Genomic DNA, 18,146 nt, shown 5'->3' with positions numbered 1-18,146 from the left:
TGCTTCTTTTATAGATTCGCGTGCTTCCAACAGTTTCGCTTTTGCATCGATTGACCAATTAGAGCGATGCTTTTCCTTTGATATATCGCTTACACCTTCAAAACCGTCGTCTGTGGCAGGAAACCCGATATGCCGGAGATTTTTAGCAGACAAAATAGGACACTGCTCGCTACTAATCAAAATTTCAATCATTTATAATTGAAAATACGTGGCTTGATACATTCAAATCGAATCTTAGAAACATTTTCAATCAAATGAAGAAAAAATATTATTAATTGATACAAAATATACTGAGTTGTATGTGTTTAAAGCCTGACCACATTTCTACGTGTATTTTTCCTTGAGTTTCTAATTGTCACCCCTATATAGAAAATGAAGATGTGTAACATATCAAAAGACCTGTTTCATCCAGATAGTAGTATAGTAAAGCCTTTCTCATTGCCGGTAATGAAAGGAATCGATGCAAATGCCATTTCAGAATTTTGAAATACTATTCCCGGTATCAGAAATATCCAAGCAAGTTTGTATGCCCATGAACTTACAAGACCTATATGTTGGATTTGTTGTAAAGATTTTTTTTACATATTTGTCCTCAGACTTTTAAATTAAGGGTTGAACAATTTAGCACTCTTTCCCTTAGTATTCCGAAACTAGAAGTCGGATCCGTTTTCATTTTCATATCAACCTATGGCATCAAGGAAGCTTTGATTTCAAATTAAATTTTGAGAGAATTAGTAGAGTTAAACCTGGAAAATCAAAGTGGGGTCCGTTTTTTTTAACTCTCTGATAATTATTTCGGATACTTCTAGAATCGGAAACCGGCGACCGGTATAGTCAAAAGCATTCCGTTTGGCAACATTGGAACAGATTTTAGCACAGTTTCGAAGATTTTGTACGTTCTTTGCATGGTTACTTAAATGATTATAATGATTATAATTTCACTGTATAATTCTGGGAACGAGATGTGAATCTTAATCAAATATTATTGCAATCTATGGGATCAAGCAGTCTTTTATTTGGATCTAAGCTTGTAGACATCGGAACGCCAAAATCCGACAAGTCGAAGTAAGTTCCATTTTGGAGTTTTCAAAAGCAGCCACAAACCGAAAAAAAAGTATAGCACAAGTTATTTCATTTGATCTTCAAGTAACAATATCTGCTAACTAGAAGATTTTGCATACTTACTCTACTTACTCTTTCATTCGTAGACCATGCGGGTCTCTGCTGTATACAGGAGGCGTCTCCATTCAACTCGGTTCATAGCTGTTCGCCGCCAGCCTCGGTAGCTGCGAAGGGTCCGCAGGTCGTCCTCAATTTGATCAATCCATCTTGCCCGCTGCGCTCCTCTTCTTCTTATACCGGTCGGAACTTTAACGAGGATCATTTTAATCGAGTTGTTCTCCGACATTCTAACAACATGCCCGGCCCACCGTAACCGCCCGACCTTGGCCGTTTGGACGAGGGTTGTCCCTTACAGAAACTGGTGCAGTCCCAGAAAGTATGGACGCACTTTGATTTCACTGTAAATAATTCACAAGTGTTAGATATTCAAATTCTATTCGATATACTGATAATATTAGACTACAACAACAGAATATTATTCTCAACATTTGCTACTTAGCCATTGTAGGCTAGCTGGCGCACCTTATTGCGAACGTTCCTCATTAAATTCCGTACAGACTTCTTGGCGACAACTTTTGACACTTTTTTTCCAATCCTTTTCGAACTGTTGAATGGTTTCGGCTGCCGAGGCATGTTTCCTAAGATGTGCCTTCGTTAATGCCCCAAATTCTTCAATTGGTAGAAGTTGTGGGCAATTTGGTGGATTCATGTATTTTGGGACGAAAGTGACAATTTTGGTAGTATACCATTCTACCGTTGATTTCGAGTAGTGGCAAGAAGCAAGATCTGGCCAGAAGACAACAGGATCCTTGTGGCTTCGAATCGTGGGTAGAAATTGTTTTTGTAAACATTCCTTGATGTATATTTCGCTGTTCATTGCAGCAGTGGTGATGAAGGGTTTCGAAATCTTACCGCAGCTACAAATGGCTTGCCAGACCATAACTATCTTACCAAATTTTTCGACGTTGTTCTGCTGAAAGTCCACGCATTTCGAAACAAACTAAAGAAAACGAATTAACAACTGCACAAGTGGTTAGAGAAGAGTGTAAACAACAGGATGCAGCAATAAAAATTGACAGTATCTGAACCATTGCGAAATGGCAGCGGTTTTTGGTTGCGTCCATACGTTCTGGGGCAGTCTTTAAAAACGTGTTTTTATTGGATAATTTGAATGACAAGAGAAAGGCATTATCATTCCACTAAGTGAATTGAAATGAAGTTTTTATAAACTCAAATTCGAAGAGAAGGGTTTACCTATAGATGGCTGTTAAATTTTACCGGTATCCGATTTGCGTTTCAAATATCGTAGGTAAATTGTAGAAAACTTCAAACCTCAATTTAAAACTAAGATGTAAGTAAACAACCTGTTTTTATCCACCTAGTGGTGTAATTATGCTTCTCTTATATAACTCATGATTTCAAAAATGTTACTAAGGGATTCTTCAAAAATCTTTTATTTGCATCTTGAATAAGAACAAAAAAGTTTGTTTGAGCATACGCTAGTATAACCTTTCAAATTTTTGAAAATGTTTGACCCAAGTTAATATCAATCATTTGTTCTGCATTTTCGCTCAACATGACGGTTTAAAATTTCAAACGCACTTCACCCTGTTGTTCCGGAACTGAAACTCGCATCAGTACAAAAGTTAATAGCAGCCTACAAGACCATGAGTTTTGAGTATGAGTTTTTGAACACTATTTCCGTGACTTCCGGAAACGCGAATTGGGAACTGACATGGCTGAAATTCGTGTGACCAAAAACTAACACAACCTGCAAATTGGAACAGTTTTGAAGCTTTTTTTCCATTTAAAATGTGTGAAAATGGTTGAGCGGTCTCTGAGAAAATCGAGTGCACATTTTACCCCGTAACTCCAGAACCGAAAGTTGGATCCATATGAAATTCAATTGCAGGCTATGCGACTATAAGGCCTTTCATTTGAATCTGATTTGAAGAAAATCGGTTGAGACATCTCTGAGAAAATTGAATGTAATTCACTCCGCGAAAAAATTTAGTAGTAGGCACCAAGAGACCCTTCATTTGAATCTAAGTTTATGAAAATCGGTCATCCAGTTATCTACAAAAAATCGAGTGCACATTTTTGTTACACACAGATACATCTTGCGTACTCGACGAACTGAGTCGAATGGTATATGGCATTCGGCCCTCAAAGTTTCGGTTCAAAAATCGGTTTTCACAGTGATAGCAAAAATGCCAATGGAATGCAAAATCGTGAAAAATATTCATAACAGATCTTGTTAGTTGATAGCTCGTGAAACTAACTTCGGGTATACCGGTCCTGGCTGCAGTTCCGAGAATATCGGATATAGTGGTCAAAAATTCCAAAATAAGACATGCATCATGATCATGCCTATGACAACATATAAATTATAACTTGAGAGGCATCATCACATAAAACATCAGAAAAAAAAGCATTGGGTTGATATTGACGTAGTTGCATAATGAAGTTAATAAAAAAACATTAAATATTTAAATTAAACAATTCATAATTACATTTTGACAATTCCATAATTTCATATTGACATCATATAAAGGTAATTTTGGTCATTTGAGCTTACTGCACATGATTGTTTCAATTTTCTAACGTTTCGTCTTCGACTCATCCCTGCATTAGCAGGTTAAGTTTAGACTTTTATTGTCGCTTCGCGGGTCAACATAGCCTACTGCGAAGACGTAAAGAATCAAAGATGAAATGTTAAATAAATAAGAAATCATCGGTTACCCACGTGGTATCAAAATCCTCCAAATGACTACAACCTATTGACTACCAGAAACTCGTCGTTTGCTTTCGTTGGCCACGCCAGTGAAGACGCTAGTGTTTTATGAATAGCATTATTTGTATGTGTGTAATAGCAGCACGTTCTTTTTGTGCCGAATACCAAAGCAAACAGACACTAGTACTTTTTGCTGCGCTTGAAACAAATTTGAATTGCGTGAAAATCAACACAAAAGTGTTTTTCTGCTTCTTTTTGTAGTATCATAAATTGAAGAGTATCAATCGGAAAGGTGAGTGGATTAAATATTCAGGAGGTAAAATCGATCTGTTTCATGATTTAATACCGGATGCTATCAAAATTTTCGTAACCAAAAATTTGTTTTGTCATTTTCAAAATGTCTACCGATTTCGGTTATCGGCAACCCAAGGTGTTCGGTTTCCGGCCCTCCATTTTTTCGACAAATCGTGAAAAATTGTCAGTGATATGCAGGCTACTGTCGAGACAAAGCAAGTCAAAGTTTTGGGCAAACACCTAGCTGCTCATACAGCAGATGGACCGGTTAAGAAAAAACGTGGAAGACCGGCCAAATCAACACGAAAGGCTCCACCTTACAAATCATCGACCAAGAGAGCCAAGTCGAAGTCACCATCGGACAATGAAGACTTGCGTCGAAAACGCTTCAAAAAACAAAAAAATCTGTTTATTTTTTAATAACTGCAGTCTTTATTTATATTTTTCACATTTTTAGTGAAATTTCTTGAAGTGCCGGTAACCGAACACCTTTTTTGAAATGGCCAAAATTTATCGCTCTACTAATTGATAATAATTTTTTTTCGATCAAATGAATCAACTTAGTTTCTTTCTCAGTTGTTAGCTAGGGACATTAGCTTTCCATTGATGTATAGATGTCCGCATAGTATGCACTAAGCCAGAAGCTATGAGCTTAGAATAAAATAGTGCCGGTAACCGAACACTCTCCCTTACGTCTGCTTTACAGTTTATTTTGAACCATAAAACGGTATTAGTAGTTTAACATAAACTTGAGACGGAATATTTTTCAAAGCATGTTTTGCTCACTGTTTTGGAAAAACTTCTAATAGAATCATCAATAGAAATCAGAATATTATATTACAACATTCAAATAGGTTTTTTATTTGATCTCACGCTTTGTTCGGATCCATAAGCTGGTGGTCCGAGTATAGCTAATGTAGACGAAGATCTATTATTGCATTTGTAAAAGATCCGAACAATTTTCAAACATAACATCAGTTTTGTTGCCGGTATAGGGTTGCTTTCAAAATTATGAAGATGTGAATGCGTTTGTCTTGAATCTCTAGCACTCACTCGCGAAATAACCTCTTACATAGTGAAAAGCTTAATTAATCATGTGAGGGGTGTTTGCCCTCAACGCAAAGCAACTGAGTTGTGTTGTTCCTTACAAAATGACACAACAGTGGCTGGCTGGCTGGGAGAAGTAATCTTTTCAAAACGAAAAAAATTCAAAACCAAGGTGAAAGGCTCACTCGAAGTCATAAACATTTCTCACGTGACAAGAGTCTCAAGTTCATTCAAGTTGGAATCTGATAAATTTTCACATAAACCACAACTGCTCAATTCTCTGTGCATATCGCGCTGGGTGGTGCACGCTGCTAGTTCGAAGGTTCCAACCATCACCACAGCCGCAGTGGTTTATGATTCAATGAGTTTCGTCAAGGAGGGGCACGTGCACTGGAGTACAAACAGGTTTAATCTCAGCTACTTTCATCTGGATGCCAAAACAGACAGTATGCTTCCACCAACATGACGTGATGCTACTGCAGGCTGCAAATTGGCCAGTGCTTGTGTTGGTACGCTGCAATCCTTCGCATGCTCATGAAATCAAATATCACCATCAACTGAGGAGAACCTTGTCCTTTTCCCGTGGTTGATAAGTTGTTTGAACGAGTGACAAATTTTATATCCGTAGTCATGTCGTCTCATATTATTCGTAGAGCTTTGGTTTTATAGTTCTCAAATGTTTTCTGATTACTAAAGTCCACTAATTACGGATTCTCCGTAAGAAAATGAATGAAAAAAACCGCAAGCTCCTCCGGATAAAAATGCCACAGCAATGTCGAATGCTAATCAATCTTCGCCATCTAAATTGAATCTCAGCCGATGGCTGTGTTGTGACATTGAACTGTTGACTAGCGAATTAGACATCAACGTATCGAACTGAATTCCGCGCGGTTGCTTTACAATAACCGTGGTGCTGTTCCGCATACCTTCCACGTGAGGTGATCGATTATCTATTCGCGGCTGAAACCGATCCTGCGCGAATCAAGCCCTTTTTATGGCGCCCCGGACAAGCCGCCACCATTCACTGATTTGTTTGCTTGAGAAGCTAAGGTGAGGCCTTTTGATTAATTGTCGTATTCGATGTCAGGTGAAATGTCGCTACGGGATAGGCCAGGCAAGGCTCGACCTGTAACGGCGCGATCGACCTGTACTTCGGTGGATTAAGTTATATCGAAAGGTGCGGGACTGGATTGTCGGTCGGAACCGTAATACACTTGAATTGCTGTCGCGAGATTAGCTATTGACGGAGTATTTTATAATTGAATTTGGATTACGTTGAATCTACCTTGAAACGTTGCCGGTTTTTTTTATTATTCAATTACTTTCCTTTTTCCGAGTAATGATGCATAATGCAACAGCGTTCGGTTTTTATACAGAATGCGTTAATAGTTCACATGGTTTTTAGTTTCAATAATCAACACCAACTGAGAATAAGATTGTCACCACAAAAGCAAACGAGACAGAACATATGTAGACAAAAGTACACTTAGCACTCGGTGAAAGGATACTTTTATCTTGGTTATTTAGAGGGGCAAAAAATGTTAATTTTTTACCTCCAAATTTATGCTAGGTACATAAATCCATTTTTACTGTGATATTACGTTTCGTCTTAGACTCATCAGTGCGTAGCAGTTTATGCAGAACTTTGCTATTAAACCGAAGTGTAATGTCTAAACTGACGTCTCGGACGAAACAAGTTTCGGCCTTCTAGCCGTCGCGATAGCAGTTCATCATAAACGTCTGCGCACTGATGAGCCTAAGACGAAACGTAAAATCATAGTACTTTCATTTCTCAATGTTGTACTGTCATGAACATGCAAAGAGAACCATGCCAATGAAATAAAAATAATTAGTAGGTCATTTATTACATTTTTTAAGAAAAAAAAAGCGGAAAAACTTTTGATGACATCTTCTACTTTGCTTAGAATATCACTCATCATATTTCAAACACTTCGTTGTCTAACCTGTGTGATCATTTTGATCCATAATTTCTTCATTTCAGTCGCATCCCGAACAGTGTTGGAATCATTATCCGAAAAAGTTCATTTCATTATCATTCGCGAAAAAATCAATTCATGAAAGAAGCCTCTACAAAACACTGAACCTCGAAATTATATTTGATAATTGAGGTATAGCGGCTATGAAAATTAATTTCCCAAAAATCTTCTGTTCGAGAATCATATCAGATATATTCAATGTGCGAACTTTTTTTCTTAAATATCAGTGAACTTTTCACAAATGATTTTTTTTGTTTTGCTATGCGAAATCAGTTTCAGTGAGAATTGCGTTTGTTAAAAATCAGTAATGAACTTTTCTTAAGTGAGTTTTCAGATCGATTGTTTTTGTCTGGAAATCAACTGTGAAAAATTTCAGTTGCGATTTGCGAAATTTAGATTTTTCTCCCAACACTGATTCCAAATTATCTTTTCACTCTCATTCAACTTATGTTTGTCTGTTGCCCAATATTTGTCAATAGAGTAGAATTGAGAGCAGCTGGTAGATTGATGACTTTTTCGAAGAAATCCACTCCGTTGTCTTGATACTATTGGAGCACTTCTGAACTACAGTGACAGCTTACCAAATCAATCCAATATTTTATAGGTCCATTGTGGGCTTTCATGTACGGAAGAATACGCTTTTTCATGCACACTTTCATGGAAACCTGTGTTTTTGTCGGTGGCAGCAAGCACTTTGCTAGATCATGAGATCCACGGAAAATTTATCGATAAACACGAAATTGAACTTTATTTGTTGTCTTAGACTCGTCAGTGCATAGCAGTTCATGTTTTTGAACAGCACGCCACTTAATAGTTCAACATAAACAGCTATACAGAAAAAATAATGAAATTTACAAAGCAAAGCTTTGGTATTACATTTCTGTAGTGGAATTTGACCTTCAGTTTCAACAGACATCACAGCCGATTGAGAGTGTGCAGAATCATTGAATGGTTGGTGCTTCGATCCTACCGACACTACTTCCAGCTCGAACAACTTGTTTGTAAGACCAGAGCCCTATGTATAATCATAGAATCAGTTGAATCGAAAGTTTTTCAATAAAACTAAATCATCGATTCGAAACCAAATTTGATTACATTGATTTTTCCATACATAAAACTGTACCTTTCAGTTAACGCTTAGTTTTGAGTTTAAATTATATTAAAAGGTACAGAATTGTAAAGTATCTTTGTGTTTAATTTCCAAATACGTGCATGAAAATAGATGTTAAATTATTTTTTTTTCCTGGTAAGTAATAGTATGTAGGGAACTAGTTTACGCTCGGGACTTGATCAGTAAAGACATTTTACTTCGGTACAACTTAAGAGTTTTAATTAGAAGTAAAAATGCCTGTCGTTTAAATATGTACATAACTGTACATTGTCACCAATAAAGGCAGAGCTGACGAAAGCAAAAACGTATCAAATACATTACTGACTTTATCTTGATTAGTTAATTAAACTGTTCAGAATAGATTTGTCTGTAATAATAAGCGGGAGGGAAATACCCGAGACATAACTGGATGACATGAATACGGATAAATCTGGAATGCATTCTTCACACTCCCGATGGACGTAACTCCGGTCTGATGGTTGAATGTGTAGGAAGAAGACCTACCATGGAATGGTAATGGAAACAATGTAATTGTTGTGTCAAATTTCACAGAAAGAATGTATAGCCAAGAATATAAAACCTATTCTTAATCCTCCTAGTGGTGTGATACTGCCTTTCTATTCCATCGAAACAAATTCATCAACATATTTTTTGCATTTATATCAAGATAATTTCTGACACTTATTCCGGTTCATTTTTGACAAAAATTTATTTCGATTGATTTGGGTAGTTTTCAAAAGCATGCGTCAGCGCCTATGTCATATATTTTGAAACATTTCTCGAACCAAAGGTATCAGCAATAATACATTTGTAAGAACGAACGAGCCTAAAACTATTCATATTGGTAAATTTATATACAAGAAATGAGTTTTGACGTTTACGTCACTTATGCCATTATACCACCGGAACCGTAAGTGATAGCCATTCGAACTTCAAATCTGTTCAAAGAACCGATCATAGTTTTTAAACGAGCCTAAGTTAGTTGAAATCGGTTCTGCCATCTTCGAGAGAATTGAGAGGATTAAAGAATGCGTTTAGTTGGTTAAGTTACTTATTCCGTTCAAACAAGCCTAAGCTTGTTAAAATCGATTCAACCAACTCCTAGAAAAAAATCGCGGTTAAAAAACAGCGTGTTTTGTAGTTTACGTCACATATACCTTCATATCCCTGGAACCAGAAGTCACAGCCGTTTAATCTTGAACTTGATCAACTTGATCAACTTGATCAATGGTCCAACAACAGCTTTTAAATGATCCTAAGCTTGTTGAAATCGGTTCAGCCACCTCTGAGAAAATTGCGCGGCAAAAAAAAACAACGCATTTTGTCGGCTTGGTCACTTATACCATCATATCTCCGGAACCAGAAGTCACATTCATTTGATCTTTGGACTCGATCAATGGGCCAATATTAGCTTTCAAACGTGCCTAAGTTTGTGAAAATCGGTTCAGCCATCGCTGAGAAATTTGCGCGGTAAAAAAACTCATTGGAAGGTGCACACACAGACATTTTCCGATCTCTTCGAGCTGAGTCGATTGGTATATAACACTATGGGCCTCCGAGGCTCCGTTCGATAGTCGTTTTTTCCACCAATTCTAATACTTTTCTATAGAGAAAGGCAAAAAACTACTTCACACGGAACTAACGAAAGTGAAAACACAACAAACAGAATATCTACACTTAGTAGAAATTCGAATAGTATTTTTGTGTTTCGCGCACACGCTGCGAATAAAATTAATACATATCAACGCAAGCTGAATGAAATGATTTTACTTAAACAGGTGGGGCTAACGTTCGAAAAGGCGGGGCCAACGACAGCAAAAATACAACAACAGATTTTGGTTAATTGATTATACTGTTGTAGACTCACATTTAATGGAAACAAATATAATAAATGGTTCTTTATGATCAATTTTCGACTACCAAAAAAGCCCGATTGGTAAAATATGTTCCATTTTTAACAAGGTCGACTAGTCCAAGTAACATTTTTAATTTTAATAAATACTTGTAGCAGTCTTCAGTGTTACACCATAAATTTAGCATTAAAACTTTAAGCTGCATAAAAGTCTGTGTAAAACCACTATAAGATCATATTACAGCCAAGTAGATAGTGCTTCTGAATGTTTATAAAACAAATTTAAGAATCGGCATAAGTCTGCGTTAAAACTATTTGAAAATTATTCAAAATTCAAGAATTCGAGAGTATGTGTATGTCATGTCATTTTCGAAGCCATTGTTCTAACACCTTTCCAAAACATTTTTGAAACATCTAGCTTGTTCATCTTTGTGATTGAATTTTTTCAAAACTGAAATTGAACCGGTAAAAAAAACACCGCCGTTCGCATTCAATTTATCGCCATAGATCGGTCACAGCGGATATGACAGTCTCGTTATGAAAATGTCATGACATTTTGAGCTCGTGACATTCTTGAAACCCGTGACCGAAAATGATCAAAGCAGCTACCTATCCAGTATGTACGTACACTACCATAAAGCGAACGCTGTAGCTTTGACTACTGTGAGCAGCGTTGTCAGGTTGCCAGATTTGTCTGGCAAATGCCAGATTTTTCTCGCTTCACCAGACACTCAAACTAATCAGATATTTTGCCAGATTTTCTAAATTTTTCCAGATTTCCTAGATTTTGTCAGATTTCGCTAGATCTTTACGGTTTTTGACCTCTATACGATAAATGGGGAGACCTTTTTTAAATTTTTTGCTCACTGAAAGTGAAGCCCGGCAAAAATTTCGTTGTATATAGTAGACCCAGACAAATCCAGATAAATTTTTGAGTTTTGACAGATTTTTGGAAAAATAACCTGGCAACTCTGACTGTGAGAGAGTGCGACAAAATTAACTGCTCTCAATATTGCTGTCGTGTGTCGTGGCTCTCCTGATTGCGCCAAGCTCTCGTGTCATTGCGTGTAGAGGTGTGCGAAACAGCTCATATTGGTGAGCAGCTCCGAACCGATCAGCTCACCTAAATGAATCGATTCGATTTATCAGCTCATCAGCTCATTTCGATTCAACTGATGGTTAATTTTGTAACTCGTTTTTCTTGCACCGTGAGAGGTAAGATTTATTATTGATAATTTCTCATTCAATCCGTTAAAAAAGGGTAGATACAAATATGCAAGAAATAACGAAACTTGGTGCTAACATTTCCTCTCGCTTAGAACTCGCTCTTCAAGAGCCGAAGATACGTTCAGCTCGTAGCTTATTCCCCCTTTCATAATGCGGCGAACTGGGTAGCAAATGAGTGAGCTGCGCTTCTTTCAAAAAGAGCTGTGAGCTGTCAGTTCACTTTTGAGATTCGATTCATTGGAACAGCTCAGGAGCGAATTGCCCATCTCTAATTGCGTGCTGGCTACTGTAGAACGTAGCAGCTGCACGTATCGTTGGCAGTGGCTGTCTTATGCTTGGCAACAGTATAAAAAATGTCAAATTTTCGCATCCTTGGATGCAATAGCAATTCGAATATCAATTAAAGAAATTTAGTCACACTAACGATCGACATCAACGATCAAATACACCGAGATCGACTGTGGCAACAAGCTGCACCTATTTTGCAAATGATATTTTTTCATTTTGAAGTGCTCATACAAAATTGTTAATACGTTTCTTTACTATGTTAGCTATCTCCTGAAGCTTCGCTTTTCGACTTTCCATAACGAAGGTAGAAACTCTTCTGACGATTTCCGGAGCAACAACCTCATTTGGACGGCCAGAGTCCGTTTAAGTTCTGCATACCAGCCACTAAAGTTTTATTTGCTTGTAGCAGAGCCCGGATAATGCTTATAAAGCCATTTTTTTGCTTACACAGTGTTTTATCAACACACGAAATAGCATAAGCAGCTCCACTGGAAGTACAATAACTATCACACAAATGAACCGATTTCCATGAAATTCTAGCAGATGACATTTCAACGATTACTTTATTGAATGGTAGAGGGACTCTTAATCAGTGTCTGTCGACTTGTCAATCGTGATGAACAAAGATACTCTTGTTGGGGAACTTTATGTCGGCAAATAATTTGATTGTGTAGACAAACTTGTGTTTATATTCAAGTCGAAAAACTAGCAAACGAGTCCGCAACCGATATTGGTTTACTATCAAATCACTTCAGAAGTACTTCTGGCACCTCAATTAGATTCTAGTTTTTCATTTGAAATTTGGTGAAATAATAATAATAATAATCTATATATATAAAAATGCAGAGATCATTCTTTGTAATCGCATCACGTAAGAACGGATGGACGGATTGAGATGATTTTTTTTGTTTGATCAGTTTTTACCCCCACCGGGTTCGTACATCAAAAAATTAGGAAAACTTACCCGAAAAGTGTGAAAACCAATAAAGTTATTTTGTATGGACAATGGAATTTTCCACTGAAAGAGTCGCCAATGATTGCTAGATCATCGATAGGTGTTTGGCGCATAACGAGTTGCATAAGTGTTTGGCCGTCGAAGGAAGGAATACTAGATCGTTGAAAGAATCTTTTGGCGCGCAACGAGTTGTTTTGTGTGAAATTTGCACATGCATATTTGATTCATATGGTTCGTCATTCCGAGCCACGTGCTCAATTGGGTATCAACATTATTGCTTGCCAAATGATTCAATGATGGAACACATATGAGTATTCTAACTATACCGTAAACAGGTTCAAAACTTTTGATATTGTTTACCAGAAGAAGCGTTGTGTGCAATGTAATCAGTTAGATGATTAATGTTGGCCATTGTAGGCGTGAGTTGAACAAATCACATCATAGAACGATTTTTGAACGAATCAATGATATGATTCTCCTGTTTAAATAATGAGATCAAACAAAGAGGTTTGTCTTGCATTTAGCTTGCTGAAGTTCGTTCGCGTCGGATAAAGTCTGGTGGGTTGAAAACCATTAGTTGTGAGATTTTATGCATTGACTCGAACGATAAGCTGAATACTGATACAATCACTCCTCATCTTCACTCCTCTATAACAGAAGAATTGCACATTATTTTCATATAAAACTTTCTGATACAGATTCTCTGTACCGAACTCCAACATTCGTGAATTGTAGGTAGGGTACTAAACAAAATGATGTGGTGTCGACTAATGAGACGACTATTGATAAAACTATTAAACGAATTCAATGTTCATGTAAAAGTTAATGGAAACAATATTTAAAGTAATGTTAACTTGAACTTTCGTATGTCCAAGAATTAATCATTTTATCTTCATCATCTTTATCGGAACAAATCTCAGCAAGTTATGGGCCTTCATCTTTGTTCATCTTATACTGCGAAGAAGTAAAAGCTCGGCACACAGGCTTAAGATTTCTGCTTCGATTGACTTAAAAACTTGACAAAATATTCTTGAAATGTTTCATTATAAAAAATTAAAAAGAAAAAAAATATGATTTTTTGAAAATGTCAGACCCTTGAGTAATAAATTCTTTCCATTGATTTTATAGACAAAAAACTTTGAAAGCGTTTTTCTCTAAAACAGGTTTTGAAAGGCTGTGTCCATCATCATTCAAAAACTACTGCACCATTTTTTTTCAAATTTTGCACACACTTTCTACATATAAAAAACCTTTGGTACTTTGGGGAGGTTTTATAACTACAAAACGGCAGATTTTTTCGTGAAAAATCGTAGTTTTCACTTTGAACAGTCACCAAAAATTAAAAAAATTAAAAAAAAAACAAACAGAGACATTGGGGTCTAGAAAAACTTCTACTCTAACTACGCTGCTTTGATTTGTTCACTTCTGATTAGTCTGCGGTGAAATACAGTGGTCACCGCAAATCATGATTTTTAAGAAGCGGCCTAAAAATATCTCTTCACCGACTTATTTCTCAATATTTTTCCACGAAAAAATTACACAATGTTGTTTGAATGATGCTTTTCATCATGCAAAACATTTGAATTTATTTTGTTGAACAATAATTCTCAAAAAAAATCGCAAAAATGATGATATTTTTCATCATTTAGACCCTACCCCCCCTTAAGTAAGGAAAAGGTTTCTCGCATTTAACTTTTACCTTCTACCAGAGGAGTCGAACTTAGCGATGCGAAACATGCGATGTCAAAAATTTACTAAATAATTACTGACTGACCAGAAGTCCTAAATTAAAAGTAAAAATAAAGTTTTATCGCTAAATTGTTAATGGAAATTGTCACGCTACGAACATTCATCAAACACGATTAAATTATATCATCAGACTATCGAGAAGTGACGAACTACAAGTCGCGAGGGCAGCTGATTTAAAAGATGATATGGTGCATTCGCTTAATTTAGAATTTTTTTTGATGAATTCATCGCTTCTACTGTCCGAGAACATAAGTTCAAAAAAAAATCGGCCGAGACGAAGTTCGACGGGTCAGCTAGTCTATATATATAAAAATGCAAAGATCATTCTTTGTAATCGCATCACGTAAAAACGGATGGATGAATTGAGATGATTTTTTTTGTTTGATCAGTTTTTACCCCCACCGGGTTCGTACATCAAAAAAAGGAAAAAAAAGGAAAACTTACCCGAAAAGTGGGAAAAACCAATAAAGTTATTTTGTATGGACAATGGAATTTTCCACTAAAAAGTCGCCAAGGATTGCTAGATCTACGATTGATGTTTGGCGGGCAACGAGTTGCATTAGTGCTTGACCGACGACACGACCTGCCACTAAAGTATCAAAACTGTATCGAAAATTTAACTACCCCTCAGTAACTGGTAATGTCAAAACGGATTCGCTTGAAAAAATGTTGGAACTGGCAACACAAGTTGGTAAATTATTGATTTTGAAAAACAGTTACCAGTAGCCTTGGTAACTATATATGGAATGTAAACAAAAACAAGAGATTCTCACTCAAAACGAAACCACTGAGTGTAGTTGGGCCACTGGCAGGTATTAAATTTATTATTTCAGAGAGTTTTGAGTCATTTTTTATTTAATTTGTATCTTTTTTTAAAGAACTGAAACAATACAAAAAATAGTATATCTTACGATGGAAGACTTAGCGAATTATGCAAGATTTCTACTAAAATCGGGAATTTCAATTTCTCCGTTTTCGATCGCCTCTCGTTCTTGTTGCTTTATTAAATCGAGCGCATCCTTACGAATTAAACCATAATTGCTCATGAAAATTCGGATGGCCCATTCCCATATAAGAACAATATCAATAAATTCCGTAAACTACAAAAAGATATGAAAAATGTACAATATTACTTTATTTATGCTTTTATTACCCTCCCCCCCCCCCTTTCTGTTGTACTGTAACTATTTTTTCTTCCAGGAATTAAGCCATGTATACTGCCTGTTCGTCTTTTATTATTGTGGACACTTGTTCCCAGTTCGCGAATTTTCCTATTGCTCGAATACGATATTCGCTTAGGTACTTATATTTTTCGAATATTTCAATGAGTTCCTTTTTATAGATTGTGAATGTTTTTCCCAATTTATCATTGGAATAATTGTATAAATTCCTAGACAAATAATCTATATATTATCACTATTTCAGTTTATGATATATGATATATCTTATCATCCTACTTCGTTGAGACAAACCAATAACATCGTTGGCGTTTTTTTTTAAGTTTAAGCTGCCCGAATAACTGTTCATAAATTTTTTGATTGAATCAATAAAGAGATTGTTCTGTAGAAGTGCTAATATCAAACTAATAGATTTTCCTTGCTTTTTAATCATTTAGCGCACATAATAAGTGTCCATTAGATAACAATGTTCAATATGATTATCATAATGGATTTATACTGCCATTTTATATTTCATATTCTGGGAAGAATGTTGAAATTGGCAAGATCAATATCAAATTAAAATTTAAGCGACGTCTTTCTAAGCAACCAAAAGATCCACAGTACCTGACAGGCCCGTGTGGGGTTTCAAGAGAGGGTTCAAGGGAGGGTTCAAAAGAAGGGGGCAGTTGTTCAAAAGGGGTGGTGGGGGGGGGGGGGCTTCAAGGAGGGTGGAGATTCAAGTGTGGGAAAGGCGCACAAATTTGAAGGAAAAGTCAAGTTATTTGCACTTTTATATAATAGGTACTCTATTGTTCATGGAACCTAATGTTGAAAAATTATCCATTTTTGCGGAGAGGAGGGGGGGGTGTGGATGTAGTTGTTAATACCCCTGAAAACCCTCCCTACGCACGGGCCTGGTACCTGAACAATATCCACTTTATTAGAGCCCTAAAGTACGCGTGGCACTTTTTGGCAACTTGAATATACAGAATAAGTTCTGAGAAAACTTTCTCGCTGCTTAAAAACTGTACAAGGAACTGCTTCAAAGTTTATTCTATTGCATCGGGTGAAGATTCAAGTATGAGTAATTCCTTAAAACGGACTGTTCAGAATGGTTTGTATGCTTTGTATGTATGTTAAGTTTATCAATACAAAATTCTGGTTAGTGATGCATTACCGAAAGCAAGAATCACATCTGGAAGAGATAGCACCTTATATCCATTATGTCGAAGCCATTAGAGAGAGATTCTTTATTGACTCAAATGATGGGATGGCAATCTGTGCATTTGCTCAATTTTTTCTTAACAGAAGTGTTTCACATTTTCACATTAATTTTTGATGATATTGCTTTTTTGAGCTAAAGCTAATGTGTGTCGAATTCCTTTGATTGTAGGATAAGTAATCAGAAAAATAATGGAGATAAACGTTAACTACTTAATCGTTTGACAATTCTGCTGTCATAAAACATAAATTCGAACAAATAATTTTTGGGAGAGACGAAGTTCGACGGGTCAGCTAGTAATAATAATAAAAACTGATAATCACAGTACATCTAATCATATTTATATTTTACTAATTTTTTAAGGTACATAAAAGCTTAGGAATTTGATCTTCACTTACATTACTTGAACTGCATAAAGATAATCTGTCTGCCCATTCCCGTTACGCAACAATTGTTGTAGTCTAAACACCATAGCATAAATTGTATCTAGTTTTTTCTATCTTCTTCCCAGATGCATAGTTTTTTTGTCTTCTTTAAGTTACGCAAGCAAAGTGGCGTTCGCTACCGCAGAGACATTCCACTCGGTGCTTTAATAATACTGGCGATGCGAATCGCAACTGAATCCGGTCCGACAGATAGCACCCGGAAATCTCATCTTCAGCTATTCAACCAGCGGGGCTCAACTTGCCGTGGTTGACACGCGCGCAAAGAAAAAAATGTACACCCCACTATTGTGTGTACAATGACAAACAATGACTATCGCTTATCGCGGCTGACTTATCGAGACGGCTCTTCATCTCGATTTTAACGGTAACCACTTGTCTTTAGGCTGCGCAGAAGAAAAAAAAAGCGTCATCCACTTTACCCTCCCACTGACGCATCGCCAACCAAGCCAGTTGCGGTTGGCATTACTAATCACGACGTAATGTACTTAACGAGTCATCTTCATTTTGTCTTGTTTTGTCTGCTTTTCGTTTGCAGTTCTGCTCGTCACGTGTGTCCCCCTCCAAACCGGAAGATCACTACCGGGCCGTATGCCGGGCGTTGGCTACCGAAACGCTCGAGCTAAGAACGTTCCTACAGCGAGTATGTCAGGGAGATGCGGAAGTGCTGCGATTGAAGGCCCAAGCGGAAACCTCCGGCAAGGAGCTGGAAAAGATACACTTCAGCGACTGGGTAAGTTCGATTTTTTTCTACCTATGGATACGTTTATTGACCTCACTCAGATGGCCGCGGCTTGTGGTCCACGGTTTATTGTTCTTGCTGATGTGGTATTCAACTTCGACCCAAATTCCAAATTCCGGAGAGCAGTGCACGAACTCGAATGGGAACCCACCACCACCAAATCTCCCACATAAAAGCGAAAGGCCATTAATTTGCTGAACTGT

The 18,146-nt window shown here is 36.9% G+C and overlaps 1 protein-coding gene across 5 annotated transcripts in view; it reads left to right on the top strand.

Moving 5' to 3' along the window:
• LOC131430115 (protein spire) overlaps positions 1-18,146 on the top strand; it is a 463,276-nt gene that overhangs the window by 262,879 nt on the left and 182,251 nt on the right. For all 5 annotated transcript variants that reach the window (XM_058594819.1, XM_058594817.1, XM_058594818.1 and 2 more), the window contains exon 5: positions 17,740-17,934. In XM_058594819.1, coding sequence (XP_058450802.1) covers positions 17,740-17,934 — 195 coding nt within the window. The remainder of the gene's footprint in view (positions 1-17,739; positions 17,935-18,146) is intronic.

This window comes from Malaya genurostris, chromosome 2 (genome assembly GCF_030247185.1).
Source record: "Malaya genurostris strain Urasoe2022 chromosome 2, Malgen_1.1, whole genome shotgun sequence".
NCBI lineage: Eukaryota > Metazoa > Arthropoda > Insecta > Diptera > Culicidae > Malaya > Malaya genurostris.
Note: the sequence above shows the minus strand (reverse complement) of the source record. Positions and strands in the feature narration are given on the sequence as shown.